At 43.3% G+C, this 18,660-nt stretch overlaps 2 protein-coding genes across 5 annotated transcripts in view; one reads left to right on the top strand and one right to left on the bottom strand.

The window, feature by feature from the left end:
• The window catches only part of KDM5A (lysine demethylase 5A), a 49,112-nt gene extending 47,654 nt beyond the window's left edge, over positions 1–1,458 (bottom strand). The window contains exon 1 of one of the 2 annotated variants that reach the window (XM_054281885.1): positions 1,282–1,458. In XM_054281885.1, coding sequence (XP_054137860.1) covers positions 1,282–1,446 — 165 coding nt within the window. In that variant the 5' untranslated portion in view covers positions 1,447–1,458. The remainder of the gene's footprint in view (positions 1–1,281) is intronic. The other variant, XM_054281884.1, reaches the window with a different exon arrangement.
• A 3,935-nt stretch (positions 1,459–5,393) lies between these two features.
• CCDC77 (coiled-coil domain containing 77) lies at positions 5,394–17,935 on the top strand. Of its 3 annotated transcripts, none has more exons than XM_054282048.1 (11): positions 5,394–5,491; positions 6,778–6,994; positions 8,235–8,287; positions 9,726–9,822; positions 11,162–11,219; positions 11,834–11,928; positions 12,836–12,984; positions 13,317–13,557; positions 14,403–14,528; positions 14,614–14,766; positions 16,532–17,935. In XM_054282048.1, the coding sequence occupies exons 1-11, from the start codon at positions 5,418–5,420 to the stop codon at positions 16,679–16,681; spliced, it is 1,413 nt and encodes a 470-aa protein (XP_054138023.1). In that variant the 5' UTR covers positions 5,394–5,417; the 3' UTR covers positions 16,682–17,935. The 3 variants fall into 3 exon arrangements, with proteins under 3 accessions (XP_054138023.1, XP_054138022.1, XP_054138024.1); XM_054282047.1 differs by having other exon boundaries at positions 8,145–8,287; XM_054282049.1 differs by lacking the exons at positions 8,235–8,287; positions 9,726–9,822.
• Positions 17,936–18,660: the final 725 nt, after the last annotated feature.

The raw sequence follows: 18,660 nt of genomic DNA, 5'->3' as shown, positions 1-18,660 counted from the left end.
ACCAGTTAGGAGCCCAATTCTTAAACAGGAATTGAGCATGAAATTATGACTTTCTCTGCACTGCCAGGGGTTGGTGCAACCACAAGTGCCTCCCGCCCCCATCTCACAGAACCGTGGTACAACATCAAAACAAGTTTTTTAAAAAGAATTTTTTACAAATTGAGCTTTTTAGCACATTTTACCAAAGCTCCAGCCACAGCAGATCTACCTGGCAGTGACTACACCACGCCATTACAGGTGGCCAAGCCACACAATCTGCTGCAGCACATAAAGGCCTCGAGCACAACCTTAAATATTTACAGCTTCTATTAACAGGAAACAAGCAATTAATCAGTCAGGGCAGTATGAAATGTGTGATTAAGCAATTATTGCAGGTGGCAAATCAACCTGACACGTGTGAAACCCTACAGGGCAAGCAGCTCAGCAGCCCCAGAGGAACACCAATGCCTCTAAGTGCCAGGAAAGTTCCACTTCTCCTCAATGAACAGGACCTGGATCTGTTCCTTGTGGCCTCCCAACCTGAGCCGTGCAGCTTATTTTGGAAAGGGCAGCCCCTTGGAGGTCAGGCTTTCACCGCGTCATTGAACCGACTGAACGCATTCCGGGAACCAAAACAGGTCAGGAGAGAGCCGTGAAACCCAATCAGCAACCTCCGTACCCACACTGCTCTCAGCTGCACGCTGTCTTTTCAGGCTTTCACCTCTCTCACTGCTTTCAGCTGCACTTGAAGTTTATTTGTACTTTAGCAATTTAATGATCTAAGTGCCTTTTGCCAAGCTGCCTGATGGGCAGGCGACCCTAAGGAACCACCAAGGCGTCGGGGAGATTGAGCTGCTGCCTCCTGAGAGTTGTGCACAAACAACACCCGTACACGACCAGGCTGGCCTCCTCCTAACAATCTAAAAACTATATTTATGAATAATGATACACAACGAACAAATACCCTTCCTTCTCCCTCTTCCCCGCCCGCAGCAAACGCCCGATTTCACCTCCAAAGCCTTCCAAAGCTGACTGCTGGCGTTGTGGAAGTAAAAATAGCACCGAGTCCCAGGCACGGCCGTGCACTCACTATTCGCTTCCCAGCTGCTCAGAGCAGCCTCTACAAACCCCGCTCGGAGGTCAAAGATTCTACAGGTTCCTCGGCGTGCCCGGCACGGACACCGCGGCCTACGGAGAGCGGCACACGAAGCCCCGAGCGAGCGCGGAGCCTGCCCGGCCCCTCACGGCCCAGGCCCGGCCACCGAGGCCCGGCCGCTCGGAGCCCCCCCGGGCGGGCCGTACCTTGGGGGGCCGGATCTTGCAGATGCCGGTTTTCTCGGCCAGGCCGCGGATGCGGCCGATGAAGCCGAGCGGGTCGCTGAACTCCTCCCAGCTGGGCTCGAACACGGGGCACTCAGGCGGCGGCACGAACTCGGCCGCGTAGCGCGACCCGCCGCCCCCCGCCATGGCCGCAGGGGGAGGGGGGCGCCGCCGCCGCCGGGAGCGCAGGGCGGAGAGGGACGGCCGGGGGGCTCAGGGGCTGGGCCGGAGAGCGAGGCGCATCCCCCGGCGGCGCTGCCGGGCGGGGCGGCGGGATGTGCTGCCGAGAGCCGCTGGCGCCGTCCCGGCCGGGACCGCTGCCCCCGCCCGAGCCCCGCTCCTCGCGTCCCGGCCCGCCGGAAGTGACGCGCCTTTCTAAGCCCTCCCCGGAAGTTTTGGCATGTTGCCTTCCGATCCAAAAAGTAGTCCCTCCGCCGCGCTACTTCTGGAGAGGTGGCTTCCGCGCCCGCCGCTCCCGGGGACGCCCCCGAGGCAGATCCCAGCGCAAATGCGACCCGTCCGCCGCCCCTCAGGGCACTGCGCCGGGCCAGGAGGGACCGGGAACGGGGAGGGCGGGGCCACTGTCACTTCCGCCGCGGAGGAATGTGCGACGAAATCCAAGCCATTCACTTCCGGTTCCGCGGGGCCGCGTCGCCCATTGTCTGTGCCGGACGTCAGGAGCGCCGCCAGAGGCCACGCCCCCTCATTGCCACGCCCCACTGCAGGCCCCGCCCCCGCCCCTGCCCTCAGGAGCGGTCGGCGGCGATGGAAGTGTCCGAATGGGGAAGGGACCCACAAATAACACAGAATCCGACTGCTGGCCCTGCACAGGACACCCCAAGAATCACACCGTGTCCCTGAGACCATTGTCCAAACATTTCTTGAGCTCTGGCAGGCTGTGCTGTGCCCACTGCCCTGGGGAGCTGCTCCAGTGCCCAACCACCCTCTGAGGGAAAAATCTTTTCCTGATACCCAACCGAGCTTCAGGCCACTCCCTCGGGTCCTGTCACTGTCACCACAGAGAGATCTGTATCATTTACCTGTCCATTGCAACACATTCTCCCAAAGTAAAATGTGTGTCTTTTCAACCAAATAAACTGTGTGTCGTGTTTAACCAGAACTGTGCCTTCACTGTCTGCCAAATGTCACATTTCACTTCATTCTTACTGATTATTCAAACCTCCGTGCTGCCGTTCTATTTCAGCCTCAGGAAAAGTTAATTCCCTCCTCCTGTTGCCAGGAGGCTTTACAAGATCTGCTGCACGCAGATTAAAACATTTCTCTGCGTCACTTCCCTGCCAGATTAAAGAGGTGTCACCCACATTTTACGTGTGGCAAACACACCCCCAATGCAAATGGCTAATTTTAACAGAAGTTACAATGATAAAACATTGAGCAAATTCATTTAATTGTGTTGTTGCTGAGTATTCTTACATTTCATAGGGAGATTCTGACATGGATGCTTCATAATTTTATGTAGGACTACATAAGCATGTGGAATTCAGATTCCTTATGACTATCTAGAAATTATATATTTCGACAAGTTCCTTCCACTTTTTTTTTTCTTTTATTATTTGGTTGAGTCTCTCTTCTGAGATTTTTTTGAGGAAATACACATGCCTTGTATTCCCAACAACAGAATCACCATGTACCCAATCTCTAAGATAAGCAATGATTTAGCCAGGAATACCAGAAGGAAAAATCTCCCTGCTCAAAAGTTTTGTTTTAAGATCCAGTCTTTTGCTGGTTTCCCTGTAGACTCTTCAAGGCTGTTTTGGTTTTATGTTAAGATATTTAGGCTAGTGGAGATCTCTGGGAGGCAATGTTGGGAATGTTGCAGCAGCAAAACATAAATATCCCATATAACCTAAGAGGGCATTTTTCTCATCAATCCTGCAAGAGATCCTTTTTAAAAGAGAATTTTAAGCTTTTCTCTATTACCTGCTCTTGTTTTGGGGCTGTTGGCCTTTAAAACACCTGTCCACATATTGTATTTGCAGGGACCCCCGTGGCAGGGAAGAAGGAATGATGAATCTGACTCCATGTTCTCAGAAGGCTAATTTAGTATTTTATGATACTATATTATATTAAAGAATACTATAATAAACTATACTAAAGAATACAGAAAAGATACTTACAGAATGCTAAAAAGATAATAATGAAAACTTGTGACTCTTTCCAGAGTCCTGACACAGCTTGGCACTGATTGGCAATGAGTGAAAACAACTCACACCAGAATCCAATGAAACAATCACCTGTGGGTAAACAATCTCCTAACATATTCCAGATGAGGAAAACACAGGAGAATCAAATGAGATAATATTTGTTTTCCCTTTTCTCTAAGGCCTCTCAGCTTCCCAGGAGAAAAATCCTGGGCAACCAGAGAATGTGACTGTGACAATCCACATGTACTCCATGTCAGTTTTTATTCTCCTTGGTTATCTGGGGTTATTTATCATTTCCCTGAGAGAAGACTTCAGCCCCTCATACAATGTCTGCAGCTGCTCTATGAGAGAAGGGACAGCCCCCTGTCCAACCCCAGGGAATCAGACTTTGAGGGACCAAGACAATTGATTTACAAGATGAGGGAGGAAGTTGACAATAACCAGAGAACACCCTTTGTTTGAAAAGAATATTTTGCATCATGTATGAGATATATGAATATGAAACAGGCTGTTGCTTTTAACAGTTAATCCTTTGTTAGCAAGGTGTGTTTCTATGGCAGAGTGCCAGACACCCAGACATCCATAATTCTTGGCTTTTATTGTCCTACCTCTGATTGTCCAAATTCTCATTTTTATGACTATTTTTATAACTATTTTATTACTATTAAACTTTTAAAATTTTAACACAAGTGATTGGTGTTTTTCACAAGGCCATTCCCTCGGGTCCTGTCGCTGGTCACCAAAATGAGATAAATGCCTGCTCCTCCTCTTCCCCTCACAAAGAAACTGCAAATTGTGATAAGGAAGAATCTTGTGGTTTCATAAATAAGCCTTTTTTTGACAAAAAAAGTCCATGTCTCTTAAACAAAGTCTTATGCAAAAAGAACTCTGGCTTATTGCTGAGTGTGAAAAATGCATATTTTACAATTGGCTTTATCTCAAATATTAAAATTAATATTATATGTGTTATGTTAGAGAGTTATGCTGTATTAATTCTCTTAAGTAGTGTGTTAAATATAGCTTTAGGTTTTAACATAATGTTAAAATAGAAACTATGCTATGTAAGATTTTTTTTTTTAAAGAGAGAACTCCCACCAAGATAGCAGCCACAGGACACCTAAATCTTTCAGAAAAAAAGAATGTAATGCTCTATTATCAGAAGAAACGAACTCATATTGTCCTAAATCCTAATTGTCCAAATTGTTATTACTCTAACTGTATTACTATTTTTATAACCGTTTTATTACTATTAAACTCCTTAACCAAGCGATTGGCATTTTTCACATTGAGCAAATTGGTTTTTTCTCTAGTACGCTTAATAAATTAGGAAATCGTTTGGAAATAATAAATTAGAAAATCGTTTGCATAAATGGCAACACTTAGGTACTACTGGGAGTCCATGAGGAGGATGAGGAGGCTACAAGGCCCTGGAATGACCTAAAGAACACATTCAATTCAGCCAGAATTTGTGCCAGTAACTTCTTGTGGCCGCTTCCGAATGCCAGACCACTTTCAAAGGAAAAGGGGCATTTTGCACAGCGTGTTTTGCTGGTGTGGATAAAGATTGATTTTATTTTGCCCGCAGCGAATCGCTGCCCTCACTAGCACAGGCCCAGGACTCCGCCATGGGCCCTCCGGCCACCCCAGAACTACAACTCCCAGACGCGCATGCGCGGAACAGCTGCCGCCCGCGTCGCGAGTGCTGATTGGCGCACGCCGCCGCTGTCGTATAAAAGCCTGTCTGTGATTGGAGGAGCCCGCGGGGGCGGGGCGTCGCGCCATTTAAGGCGCGGCGGGGCCGGTGCAGCCGTTGCTCGGCCGTTGGGGCTGTGAGGAGGCGGAGCGGGACCCCCATCCGGGGACCTCTATCCCGGGGCTTTTCCAGCGGGGCTCCCGCCGGGCACCCCCTTTTCACCAGCCTACCGGGGTGCCCGAAGCCCCTTTCCCCCACCCATGGACAGCCCGGCTCTCCGCAGGGCCGCCATGAGCTGTGCGGAGCGCGCTGCGGGGAGCTCGCGCTGCCCAAGGTAGTGAGGGTGGGGCGGCTGCTGCCGCCGGGACGCCCGGAGCCCTTTCCTCGCTGGCTCCCTGAGCCCTTTCCTTACTTTCTGGTGGATTGGTTTGCCCTAGAGCACCTCTAGGTGTGCTCCTGTGCCTGCTGTGCTTCCTTCTTCTGTCTTTCACTTTCTGCTGCTCTCCGGCAGTAAAATGCTCACCTTGTGCCTGGGTTGCCTCTTTCTCTAAGTATATTGGTTAAGGAGTTTCTGGTCCTTCAGCAACTTTCTGCACTTAATACTTACACTTTGGCGTATTTAATGCTTTCCTACAGTGCTCAGAGTTTTCATGGATGTGCACTGGGGTTCTGAGCCAAGCAGCTTTGGTGAGTGGCCCCATAAAGGTCACCATTGCCAAATAATTTTTTCATCAAAACTCCTCTGATTCTACACCACCACGTTCTGACTGAGCAGCACTTTGGTGAAGAAGCTTCTTAGCTTCTGTTAGTCATAGTATCGTTTAAAAAAAAAAGTTTGTAGTGTCAATATAAATAATGAAAAGAGCGCTAAGGGGGTTTTTTTTCTAACTCTGCAGCTCTATTTTTGAAATTGCTTCCGATTTGAACAGATTAAATGTTTGAATGCACTAAATATTGTTTTGAGGAAAAATACAGGAAATTATACATATCCTTGATTTGATTTATATAGCATTGATTTGCTTTCTATGTAGCACTTCAGCATAATATTCAAGAACTTGGCAGCTTCTATTTCAATGTTGAGGGTGGACAAGCTATGTGGATAAGAGCATCAAGTACACCAGAAAGGAAAGCACATAGATTCCTAGACCTACACCTTAAATTATAATGGCTGGTGCATTAGCTAGCCTGAGTTACCATCTTCATTCAGTGGGCTGTTTAGAAAGTGTTTTTCTGTTTGGGTGTCTGATAGAGACTGGCACAGATTGTTTTGCTGTTTATTTCACAGTGGCTGCTGCTTTTAATTGAACAGCAATGGGCTGTTTATCCTCTGAGTTCTTTCCTTCTGTTCTTTTTCTCCTCTTTTCATAGGTATCCTCCCCAGATAATGTACAGGGCTTTGCTTCCATAACATTTTTTTTTATCTTTTCCATGAGTTGGGCTCTCCTCCATTGCACAATAAACCTGCCAGCTGCTCTTTCTCAAAGTTCTTGCTTCTCCTAAATGCCATGATCTGCTAATACCCAGAGAACAGTGGAGTTAATCTGTGTAGAAACTTGAAATACTTTTAGCTACTTTAGAAAGTGTTTTAATTTCCCTTTAAAAACCCTTGTTTCCCTGCAGGGTGCCCACCCCCCGTGCCTCCTCCAGATCTGCTGAGTCCCGGTGTCCCAGTCTGGAGGATTTCCCTCCCCTGCCACCCATCGGGGAGCGCCTGGCCCATCTGAACCCCTCCCACGAGCTGCTGGACTACTACCGCAGGAAGATCGCTGACTTCGATGAGGAACACGAGGAATTGGTGAAAAGGCTGGAGAAATACAAGCAAACCTATGATGAACAGGTTGGGAAATGAGTTTTGGAACAATTATGGGCTGCATGCACGAGCTTAGTGCTTTTATTCAGGTGAAAACGCAGCACAGAAGTCTTGGGATTTATCAGCAACGCAGATTTTGGTGGTTAATTTTAAGATCTAGCAGTCTGTCCTCTGTCAAATCAATCAGAAACATGCCTGTAGGATTTTCTTCAAAAGTCATTACGGCTTGGTTATGTCTTCACACTGGGAATTTTGCTTTTTTTTTCTCTTTTTTTTTTTTTTTCTATTAAGGCCTGAATTTAGATTCTCATTTCCATGTTGTCCAGCTTCCTTCCCTTGCTTCTTGGATTGAAGGAGTGCTCTTTTGTCCAAATTTAATAGGTTTTGATTTATGGCTATAAGTTGTATTTACTGCAGTGGAATTCATAAGCTGTTAAGTAGAAATTTTAAAAATTGCCTTTTAAGAGGAAGAAATCTTAAAGAATACCTGCAAGATATGCAGTGTCCTGATACAGGCTATAGCATGTATCTGCCTAGCAGTCATCTTTGTAATTGTGGATGGTTCTTTGGGAGTAAAACAGACACTTTTGAGGTGATTGAGGTGCCTCCTCAAGCACTGGCCATGCTTGAAGCAGCCTGAAAGTCCTTGGGGATGTACTGTACATCTTATTGTCATCTGGGAAAAAGAGGGGCAGGTTGCAAAATAATGATTTTTTTTTTCATACAGGAGTGTTGGCAGATTCCTATGCAGGTGGAAAAAAATAAAACATAATAACTAGCTGAATTCCTCGCTGCTAAACCGTACAGATATTTTAGTGTTTGTTCTTCAGTGATTTATTTCAAAAGTAAATGCTGTTAGAGGCTTTGCTAGGTTTTTGTTGATGTCAGACTCCCCATACCTGCTCTGACCACCAGTGTGGAAATGCAACCACTGGAAACTGCACTGTTGTGTAGTGACAGTGATTCGCAGGGCTCTGAGCTCCCAGCTGAAACATTTTAAAATATTTTTTCCCAATTTTTTCCAATACTGCCCTCATCTGGTCAAATCTTACAGGACAATAAAATAATTCCTGAGCTGGCTGTTCTCTCCCAGCTCCAGACTGCACAAGCAGTTTGAAGTTTGTCAGTGTTGCCCAGTGCTCTGTTCCATTTCAAGTCCCTTGTTGTCTGCACTCAGCACCAGCTGCAGTGGGAGGTGCGGCACTTGGAGGAGGAGATTGCAGAGCTGCAGAAGGCTTTGAGTGACATGCAGGTGTATCTGTTCCAGGAGAAGGAGCAGGTCCTGCGCCTCTACGCGGAGAACGACCGCCTCAAACTCAGGTGGGCTGGCACCGTGGGGGTTTCTGAAAAATCCCTTCACCTTCAGGGCTTTTCTCATGAGAAGCCTCAGAAAAGATATGTAAACAATATTATCTGATTGCTTGCAATGTGGTTTATTGCATTTTTTAGTCTTCTAGTCTGACAAAGTTCCTCACAGAGGAGCACCATTTATGACTGGTCAGGGGTTTGTGTACAAGTTATGAATTAGACAGAACTGCTAGGGATGTGCTTTGAGCTGTTTTATTTTTCAGCCATTGTCATAATCATGTAATGAGACTGAAAAATAAATTACATTTGTTTTTCAGTCCCATTATATGGTTATGACAATGGGAAGATGCTATCAGCTCACATCCCAGGCAGCAGACTAAGAACTTAATGTTACAACTCACTTTGTAGATTTTTTGACCAATCTCACAAAGCAAGAGCATGTTGACTGTAGTTCTATCCAACTACTATAAGAACACGTGCCTTTAGTTAAAACAATGCTTGCTTATTTCAGATACAATACTTGTTTGTCAATGCACAGAGCTCTATTATTAAGCTTAAAACTTCATAATATCTTGTTAGGTAAACTTTTCTGTAGCTTAAAGAATTATTCTAAACAAGCATTAATACACAGACCATTGTTCTATTTGTCCTTACTTTTCTACTTTTTACATAATTTTTCTGCTAACCTATCTCATGGCTACTGCTTAGCTCTAATCACAGTTCTGCTGCATCCAAGACCTGTCTCTAGGGTTCCTTCCAACCCAAACTGTTCTATGAAATCAGAGTAGGATAATGAGAAATAAACCCAGATCTTAAAATACCTTTCCCCCACACTTCTCTTCTCCCAGCTCAACTTGACTCATGAATTTTCTTCCTCCTCCTCCTGAGGAGCACAGAGAGGGAGGGAATGGGGGTTGTGGTCAATTCATTGCATATTGTCTCTGCTGCTTCTTCCTCCTCACTCTCTCTGTGCTCCAGCATGATTTTTTCCATGCAAGATTTAAGAATTTAAGTCAAAACCTGTGTTGGTGTGCTTTGTCACTTCAGGAGTGTGATAAAAAGTCTGATACAGCCCTTAATGTAGTTTACTTTAAAAACAATGGACACCTACAATCTGAGAGAATTTTAGGCAGCTCATAACTCTTAATGCAAATTTTTTTCACCCTGTGCTATTGTAGCAGCCTACATAGCATTGTCATACTTGAAAAGAGAAATGCCCCCCAATCTCAGCAAAATTGGTAGTGTTCTTGTATTGGCAACATCAGGAATGTCTTTGGGAGTTTGTTTTTAAAGTAGTATTCTCAGGAACTGCAACAGGTTGGAAAACTTGCAAGCATCAACAGGTAAAGGAAAAGGACAGTGTCACAATGTCATGATATGTTTAAAAAAAATAATCTTCTCTTTGTATATTTTCTAATGTCTATTTTCCTATTTTCACTTTGTATTCCAGGGAATTGGAGGACAGGAAAAAAATCCAACAACTCCTGGCTATACTGGGAGCAGATGAAGGAGAAATTACATATTTTCATAAGGAGCCTCCACATAAGGCAAGTTCCATTTTTTCTGTAGATCTCCTCTTTGGATTTTAAAGTGAGTATCTGTATCCCAGTGTCTGACCACAGACCAGATCTGTCCCACAAATCCAAGGCTGCTAAATGAGCCCAAAGCAAGAGGGGTCTGTAGCAACATCAGGTAGCAACAGCAGGTATGGGGAGTCTGACATCAACAAAAGCTGTAGTATAAAGGTAAATAAGAGCAAGCACACTGAAAGTAGATCCTCTTAGCATCAGCCTCCTCCTGCCTTCAAAACATACCTCCAGCTCAGCCTCTGAAATGTCAGATGGGAGGCTGAAGTCATCTGGCAAATGGCTGTCAAGAAGATGGCAAAACACCACAAAAAGGAAAACAAAAAGTCCAGAAAATGGCCAGGCCCAGTGTTTGAAGCTCAGCTATCTCAGAATCCCTGTCTCTTAGAGCTTCAGTAAGGAAGAATGTGTCAAGGTTGCTGCAGCAGTTTCCTAGGCTGAGGATTGCTGAAGAGCCATCCCCTCTAGACAACATTGTGTTGCATATTTCAGAAGTGATGTTGAATTGTTTAAATGGCAGCACATATGATGTGCAATGCAGCTGAACCTAATCAGGAAAATCATGAGTGATTTGGATGTACAGAGACTATGATGGGAATATAGGATTTCTTTTGGAATAAGGTGCAGAAAAAGGCTGAAATATGCTGCATTTTTCATGGTTGCTCTGCACTGCTCAAGCTCTTCAAAAATCTTGCCAAAGCTTTAAAATTTCTGGTCTAGGGTAGCTCTAAAATTAAGCCTGTTATGTAATATCAACCTAAAGATAAGCATTGGGGTTATAACCTGCTCTTTCATGGCCTCCTTTTTTTTTTAGGTGGGTTTCAGTTCAACACTTGAGTTTCAGTATTTTTATCACTTAGCTTCTATCTCAGGCTTGTTCAGTATCTCAAATGGATGTGCTGATAAATGAAGCTTCATGTCTCTCTGTCTTGCTGAGACAAGAAGGAGTATAAAAGAAGGAAATAACATCATCTTCACCTTCCTCTTCTCTCTGTTTCCAAAATGCTCTTTTTCCTGCTGGGGGTGCTGATTTTCATCCTAATGAAGCCATCAGAGGCAGAATTACTTTGCACTTTTCTGGTGAAAAATACAGAGGCAGTAATGGCAAAACTTATCCATGACAAAGGAAACTTTTCAACATGGGCATTACACTTGTGAAATGTAATGCCTTCCTTATCTTGTGGTAGAAGTCAGGTAATGCTGTTCTTTTGGATATGTCATTTTAACTTTTTAAGGTTTGTTCTTGACCATTGCACCTTTGGTGAAGTAGATGCTCAGTGCATTTGTCTTGTTTCTGTAGGTTACTGTGCTGCAAAGGCCACCAGAGACCCATGAACAAGATGATGTTTCTAGCACAGGTACCACACCAAGCTGAGTAACAGCAGCTCAGCTCTTGCTGTTTTGGTGTCTGTCTTCTGTATGCCAAAATAATGAGCTACAGGGAAGTATGGGAATGCTTTGGTAAATCTCCCTTAAGTTCCCTAAATGTGTCTACATATCCATGCAGTACTCCTGGCTTCCCTTCATCATCCTTGAAAACAGCATTAGCTTTCATGTCCCTGATTGCTCAGCTAAGGAGGAGGCTGTGTTACATAATTACTTAATCAAATTGACTGAAGTTAGCCAACAAGCTCAAAACTCATTCAAGCCTTGATGTTTGTGCAGCTGTGGCATCTGCCTATTCATCATTTATTTTAAGAAAACATGTCAAGTTTTCTTTCTATATATGCCAACAAAATTAGGATGTTGCTTAAATACTGCAGTATGATAGAGGGGATAAGGGTGTGTGATCACCAGAAGTTCTAGCATTCTTTTCTTTCAGCTAACCCTCATAGAAGTCCTTGTGACTGTAGCAGTGGAAGCCTTTCTGCTGCTCCTGTACGCCCACCACAACACAAATATGTCATGCTTGGAAAAGTACTGCAAGTACATTGGAAAACCCTTTGCTACTTCAGTTAAATTTCTTCAATAGGTACAGAGAAGAGCACTTCAAAAGCAGCAGCAAAAGTAGAGAAATTAAGAAGCTCTGAGAGAGATCAAAAAGATGATGACACACTTCTACTACAGGTAAAAACATCTGCTAACTGATGGACATAATTGCTGGCTTGCAGAAAATTATGATAAAAAAATATTCTGTCTGCTTAAGATGTAGATGTACAAGTTGTATAAATCCCTGCATCTTACTATGGATCCACACTTTGTCAGTTTACTTAGCTGTTCCTTTGCTGTGAATGTAAATTTAAGAACTGATTCTGGAAGCTTTATGTAAGCAGATGTTCCAGTAATGTCAATTGAAATATGTTGTCCTTAAGTACAGAATGTGTAATTGATGTTATCTCCCATAGTTTGATAGCAGATACGAATTTACATTAAACCCACTGAAGATGTGCAGGGTTGGGTGTTTTGTGGAGGCTTGACAAAAGCAATGTGTTTGAGGCACAGCAGCCTCACAAAGTGCACTGATACAATGAACTGTTCCCTTTTCTAGGCTTCCATAAAAGTTTAGATATAGGTAGCATGACAGAAAGAAAGATAAAATGTGCAGAATCATGAACTGGGGAAGATGCCAGAAGCTGTATGCAAAGTATGAGGAAGGATGAATCAAACAAATAATGGATGAACTTGTACAGCAGATATTGATGGTGGCTGATTTTTTATTATTATTAATATTATGCAAGCAAAGGTACAGAAGTCTCTGCATATTCCACAGGATTTGTTCGATGTGTACAACTTAAATCTTAACAATATAAAAATATTAATAATTGAATGTTGCTCCTTATAGTATGCCTCTCTTGCCTACAGCATGATTATTTTTAAAATGCTTTAGTTGTTTGAAATACTTAGCATTAAAACAAAAGATTGAGAAATTAGAAATGCCAGAGGTGTTATCAGGTTTTGGTCTAAATCCTTGAATTTAACAGGAGCAGAGCTGGTGTGAGGCCTTGCTTTGTGATGGCTTTGTGTGCTTGTGCAGGTGAAGGCCCTGCAGGCTCAGATAGAAGAACAGACACGACTGACCAAGGAACAGGTCGAGTCCCTGCTCGAGGACAGGCGGATTCAGATGGAGGAAGCTGAGGTCCGGCACCAGAAGGACCAGGACAAGATCAAAGCTATAACAGAAAAGTGAGTGTGAAAGCATGGCCATGATGTGGTCATGAGATGAGAGGGAGCAATAGAAATGTTTTGACTTTGAGTGTGTTGCTTTCTGCAGCAGGCAGAAAAGAAAATTGTACAGCCTTCTGGGAGTGTGTGTGGAAGATGAGTGGAATAATCTGCTCATTAAAAATCCTCTCTCACATTGGAAGAAGAGCACTTATTTCATTAGATGAGAAGAGTTAAGCTCACATTTAGACCATGTATCTTCTCCTGTGCTTCTTCCAGCTTGCATTGATGACTGATGAAATTAAGGTAGGCACTAGGAAAGAAGTTAACTCCACTGGGTTCCCTTTTTGCAGGCTCCATAAGACCCAAAATCTCTTGTATGAGAGTACCCGGGACTTTCTCCAGCTCAAGTTTGATGCCAGAGCCAACGAGAAAGCATGGATGGCAGAGAAGGACAGTCTGTTGAGGAAACTTGGCAAAGATCTGGATCAGCTTGCTTTCAGCACAGAGTCAGGACAAAAGAAGCAGACAGAGCTGAAGAAGATGCTTCAAGGAAGTGATGGAGCTTCAAAATGCCACAGCAAAGAAATAAAGGTAATGTTTTTGTCTTTGGTAGAGCTCTCTTTAACAGTTTTTAACTAGAAAATTGCAAGCACCTTGGCTTTGGCATAATACACAGTCACTAGCAGCAGTTTCAAAGTTGTACTGGATTGCCTTAAGTTACGCTGTTGTTAGCAGTAATCTAAATAAAAAAACCCTCCTGCTTCAAAATCAGCATCACCTTCAAATTTCAGATAAAATGTATAGTTAGGATTTATGGTAGCATGTCACTGTCAGTTTCTTTCCTGCTCAGAAAAAATCCCAAATTCTGTAAGCTGTGTGGTAAGTGGGGCCAACAGTTTTTAACCTGCTGACTGCGTGTGCTCTCTGTTCCTGTAAGTGCTCTGAGCTAATGCTCTTAGAATGCAGTGCCTGGATCTTCCTTGATGCTGTCAGGGGAGAATGAGTCCTCTCAATTGATGTCTTCCAGCTCTTCTCAAGCAGTCTGAATTTTTCTTCCTCTTCCACTACCAGTGGGAAGCTGGGAGATGAGAATAAGGAATTGGAAAGTACACAGGCAAGAATGAATTGTTTCCATCTAGGCCTGAATACAGATGCCTCTGAAATGCAGTGCTGGGCAAGCAGCTCTGAAAGGGGAGTTAGAGCTTTAATTGAATGTTATCTTTAATGATGAGCAATAACTTATTCAGAGGTTTTGGTAATGAGACTGAAGTTAGAACACTGTCCTCACGTACTTGCGAGCTCTAGCTCCAGTTAATTTTTATTTTCCTGCCATATTAGCAGTAATATCCCACTTGCTTGTACAGGGCAGGGGAAGTTTTGTGAGCAGTCTTGAATTTTTTTTCTTCTTTTTTTTTTTTGTTCTTCCTATGTGCTAGTTACTGCAAGACAAGCTGGTGCAGGAGAAACACCTGTCACACATGTACAGAGAGCAGTGCGTCTCCCTGGAAGGGGAGGTGGCTAGAATGCGTGAGGAGAGGGATGCTGGCAAAGAGCTCTTTCAGGTAATTAGTGTGTAATCATCTCCTGGCTGGGTGATGATCTTGCAGCATTTATTCTGAATGGCCTATTGAGTTTTCGTCTCCTCAGGAGCGCTCAGAGAAGATGGGCAAGCGCCTGAAACTGATGACTCAGCGATGTGAAGCCTTGGAAAAACGTCGGAATCTGGAAGTAGAGGGCTTCAAGAATGACATCAAACAGCTTCAGCAGAAACTGAAAGATGTAGAGAAGAAGATTTATAAGGTAACAGCTAAGCCTTTCTGAGGCAGACTGTTGTGGGCTTATCATATAGAGATGTATTGTCAGTATTTAATGTAGTATTCCTCTAGGGTTAAGGAAATAATTCATTTTCTAAGTGTGTCTTTAAATATCAGTATCTGACAAAACTTGCCTCCTCTGTATTTTACAAAACAAAAGAGATTTGTCTTTGTCAAATAGACATCAAGCTTACCAAGAACTGTCCTTTTTATACATTAACTGTATTTTTGTTTCCACTCTCAAAAGTTCATATGTGATACAAGTATCTTACTTAGCTATCTCAAAATTGCAAGGCAGTGGTTTGATTCAGAAGTTTATCCTGCAAAGAAAATGAGTGTTTATTTTCTTTGTGAGAGCCATAGTGTTTGGTTCTGTTCCAATAAGAGATTGATCATTGTCTTAAGTATTTTGAGTACTCTGTTTGTTACTTTAGTATGCATTTGTGACTTTGCAGAAATCACTGCAGAAGCAGTGGCTGGAAGTTGTGTTCTCTGTAGTAGCTTCTAGGTGTGTAGATGAACATCTGAACAGCTTAGAGGGAAAGGCACAGCCTTGATGCTGCTTGGAGTTAAGGATGAGACATTTATAATGTGCTTGAGAGGATGATCTTGGTGTAGCTTAGACTCTCCTGCAGGAGTCTGGCAGTGCTATTGATTCATTCTTTTCCTGCACTTTTGATGCACAGCTCAGTTTATGCAGACCAATGCATTTATTTTGATTAAAGACTTCAATTTGTTTGGGTTTTTTTGGTTTTGTTTTTTTTTTTTTTTTAAATGGCCTGTGGATTTTCTTCAAGGACTTAAAGCAGTATATGAATGAGGGGGAAAAGTGTGTATGATGCCTTTACTGGAGACTTGTATGTTTTATATCTGTGGGTGGGCTCTTCATTGTATTCTCCATTTCTTAACACTGTTAACCACAAGAGGGCAGGGGAACAAAGCACTTGCAAAAAGTCTCCAGAGTGATCATTCAATCCTTCTCCTTGCTTGAGGTCAAAATGACTGAAGATGACTAAATTCCCTGATTTGCATGCTAACATTTTTGACTGAGAACTACATGATGACACAATAAGAAACCATAGGTGGGTCAAGAGAATAGAGGGATTTTAGAGCAGCTTCCCATGCTGTGCCCTTCAAAGTGGCTGGGCTGGCATGCTCTGTCCAATTGCAGGGTGACAGGAAATGTCAGCCCTGGCCAGCTTGCCATCAGGAATTCTGATTATCCAGCAGCCTTTACTCAGCTCAGTACAGGCACTGCCCAAGTCAAGGCTTTGGACTTGAACTGCTCTTGAGTCCTGTGCAGTTCAGAGGGCAGCAGGTCAGCCACAGCAGTTAGAACACCTCTAGCTGAAATAGCAAAAGATAAAATGTCATCTTATCTCCTGAGGTACTGAGAACTAGATAGGAGTTCCTTGATAAATAGTTTAACTTGTCCCTTTTTGTGTGTCTGTAAATAATACAGGAACTAGAAAGGAGTCAACAGGCTGTGAGTCAACATGGTTATATTCTACTAAGATTTCTTCCTTGCTAGTACTATAATACAAAAACATAATGATATGAAATCTTTGTTCTTTATGTCTAATTCTGGAACACCTTTCTGTTGGTGATGAGCTATTAACACATCCTTACACATCCCCTTTGCTGGCTACAAAGGGTCTCCTTTAGAGTTCTCTCCCTCATATATTTACCATAATGCTCCATAAATTGTATTCTGTACAGCTTTGTTTTTCTTAATCTGTTTTTGTTTTTAGGTGGCTATGAATTTGGCACCAGATGACCAGGATCTTGCAATTCTGCGTGAGATCCGCCAAGGAAATAAACTAACACGTAAAATTCAAGGAGAACTTAAAGACTTAAAAACAAAAATCTACATCTTAGAGGATGAACTACGGCACTGCTGAAGCTGAATTATTAGCTGGCATCCTAATTTTAGGAATAGGACATTGCTAGACTTGAATAGTCATATGAAAGAACAGCTCCTGCTTGTTTGTTTCCTGGCATCCATCAACAGAAATTTGAAGAAACCTGCTCTTGAGCCATTCCTAATGTACCAGATTATATTGCTGTTTGAGCTGAGAGATGACACCTGATAAACCTGACTTTAAAAGTACATGATGACTGATACATCAGGAGTGTGTGTGTGTGGCTATATCTTCATATCTGGGGTAGGGATCAGTGTGTACTGTGCTTTGCCTTTATTTGGAGCATATTATAAATCACATACATGGCTAGAATGAAATTAATAATCCTGGAAGGATCTAGGTGAAGATCTGAATTTTGACTGACATTTTCCTATGTGAGAAGCAGCTTTTTAAATAGTTCCATGATTCCTGTTTTGGTGCTTAACACCTCAGGATGTAACTGTAAATTCTCATATGGAAAGTGTGTACTCAAATGTCTTACATTTGACTCCTGGACAGGATAACTATTTTAAAATGGCTCCAGTTTGATTTGGTTTAACCTAATTGGAATAAAACTAATTGATTTAATATGGTGGGAAAAGATAACCCATTATAGAACTCTTCTGCAAGGATGAGCAACATTTACACAAGTTCTGAATGCTTGGTTGGGAGGTAGGTACTACACAACTGAAATTCATCTTCTCTTCCCCTTCCTCACAGTTTTAACATGCAAAGGAAGCCCATAACTAAGGGGACCTAGTATCTTCCTTAACCACCATATTATCTTTGTAGCTCTAAACAAGGTCATGGTTATGTGCAGAGAAATCATGACCAGCTTTTGCTACATAAGTTGTTGCTACTGAACTGTAACAAACTGGGGTGGAAGAGCAGGTGCACAGTTGATAGATGAGACCTGTAACTGTAGCTCTGTGTGGTGATTGTCTTCATACCAGACAGCACGATCCTAGAAAACAGATGAAATCATGACAAGGGTTTCAATATTATGATTGCAGGTATTCATGCTTTTGCTGCAGCATCCATAAATCTTGTCCCCCTTGCAGCCTGAGAGCAGATCTGTAGTGAAGGGATTTCAATGCTTCTGTTTCCTACTTTACCTTTTTTTACCTTGTTTCTGAAGTATACACCATATAAGCTACCAGCACTTCCTTCCCCTTTGAGCAGAGCTTAGTATGTGAAAGCAGGCAATTTCTTTTAGGTGGAAGTGGCCATGCAGCTCCTCATTTAGTGTTTCATAGGTAGATATGGAAAAGATGGAGGTGAAGGTTTGGAGAATATAGCATCAGCTAAAGCAATGCAGGAGGGGAAATGCCCTTAAGACACCCATACCCACATCAGTTGTCTGAACCTTTTTGTGACAAGCTTGCTGTCCCTTGTGGTCCTGTACTGTGGCTTTTGTTCTGTTTGTGTTCTTGAGGGCAGTTGATCACGGGCTTCAGTGTCCTGACAGTCCCTGGGTGCTCAGCTACACTGCAGCTTGCAAGGGGCTCTTTCAAAGGATGTTGCCCTGATCAGTTGAGCTGAAAATGCTGAACTGTTCAGAAACTGGTTCATGAACAGCTTGGGTGCTGATGTGATGTGGACAGTTAAGGAAGGATATTTAATGCTATCCATCCTTTAGTCTCATGCTCTCCTAGCTGGCTGGTATTTTCCTAGAGAAATCAAGCTAATTAAAGTGAGTTTGTATGTGGAATAACATCCTACTGGTCTGAAGATATCAATCCTATCACAGGGCCTAAAAGGCTGCTTCTGCAAATTGCTACATAATGAAGCCTTAGCCACTCATTCAGCAGGATCCATCTACTTAAATTCAGCTGATGGGAACCCAGCAAAAAGGTCTCTTGGACCTATAGAATCCTGTTTATTTTCAACTCTTGCAAGCTGAAGAATTGCCTGTGAAATGGCATTCTCCTCACTGGAAAGCCATGAAGTGTGTCTGGGTAAAGACTTCAAGCTCTGAC

The sequence above is a fragment of the Melozone crissalis genome, unplaced genomic scaffold (assembly GCF_028551555.1).
Source record: "Melozone crissalis strain CALT ecotype California unplaced genomic scaffold, PUWL_Pcris_2 ptg000033l_1, whole genome shotgun sequence".
In the NCBI taxonomy this organism is placed as follows: domain Eukaryota; kingdom Metazoa; phylum Chordata; class Aves; order Passeriformes; family Passerellidae; genus Melozone; species Melozone crissalis.
Note: the sequence above shows the minus strand (reverse complement) of the source record. Positions and strands in the feature narration are given on the sequence as shown.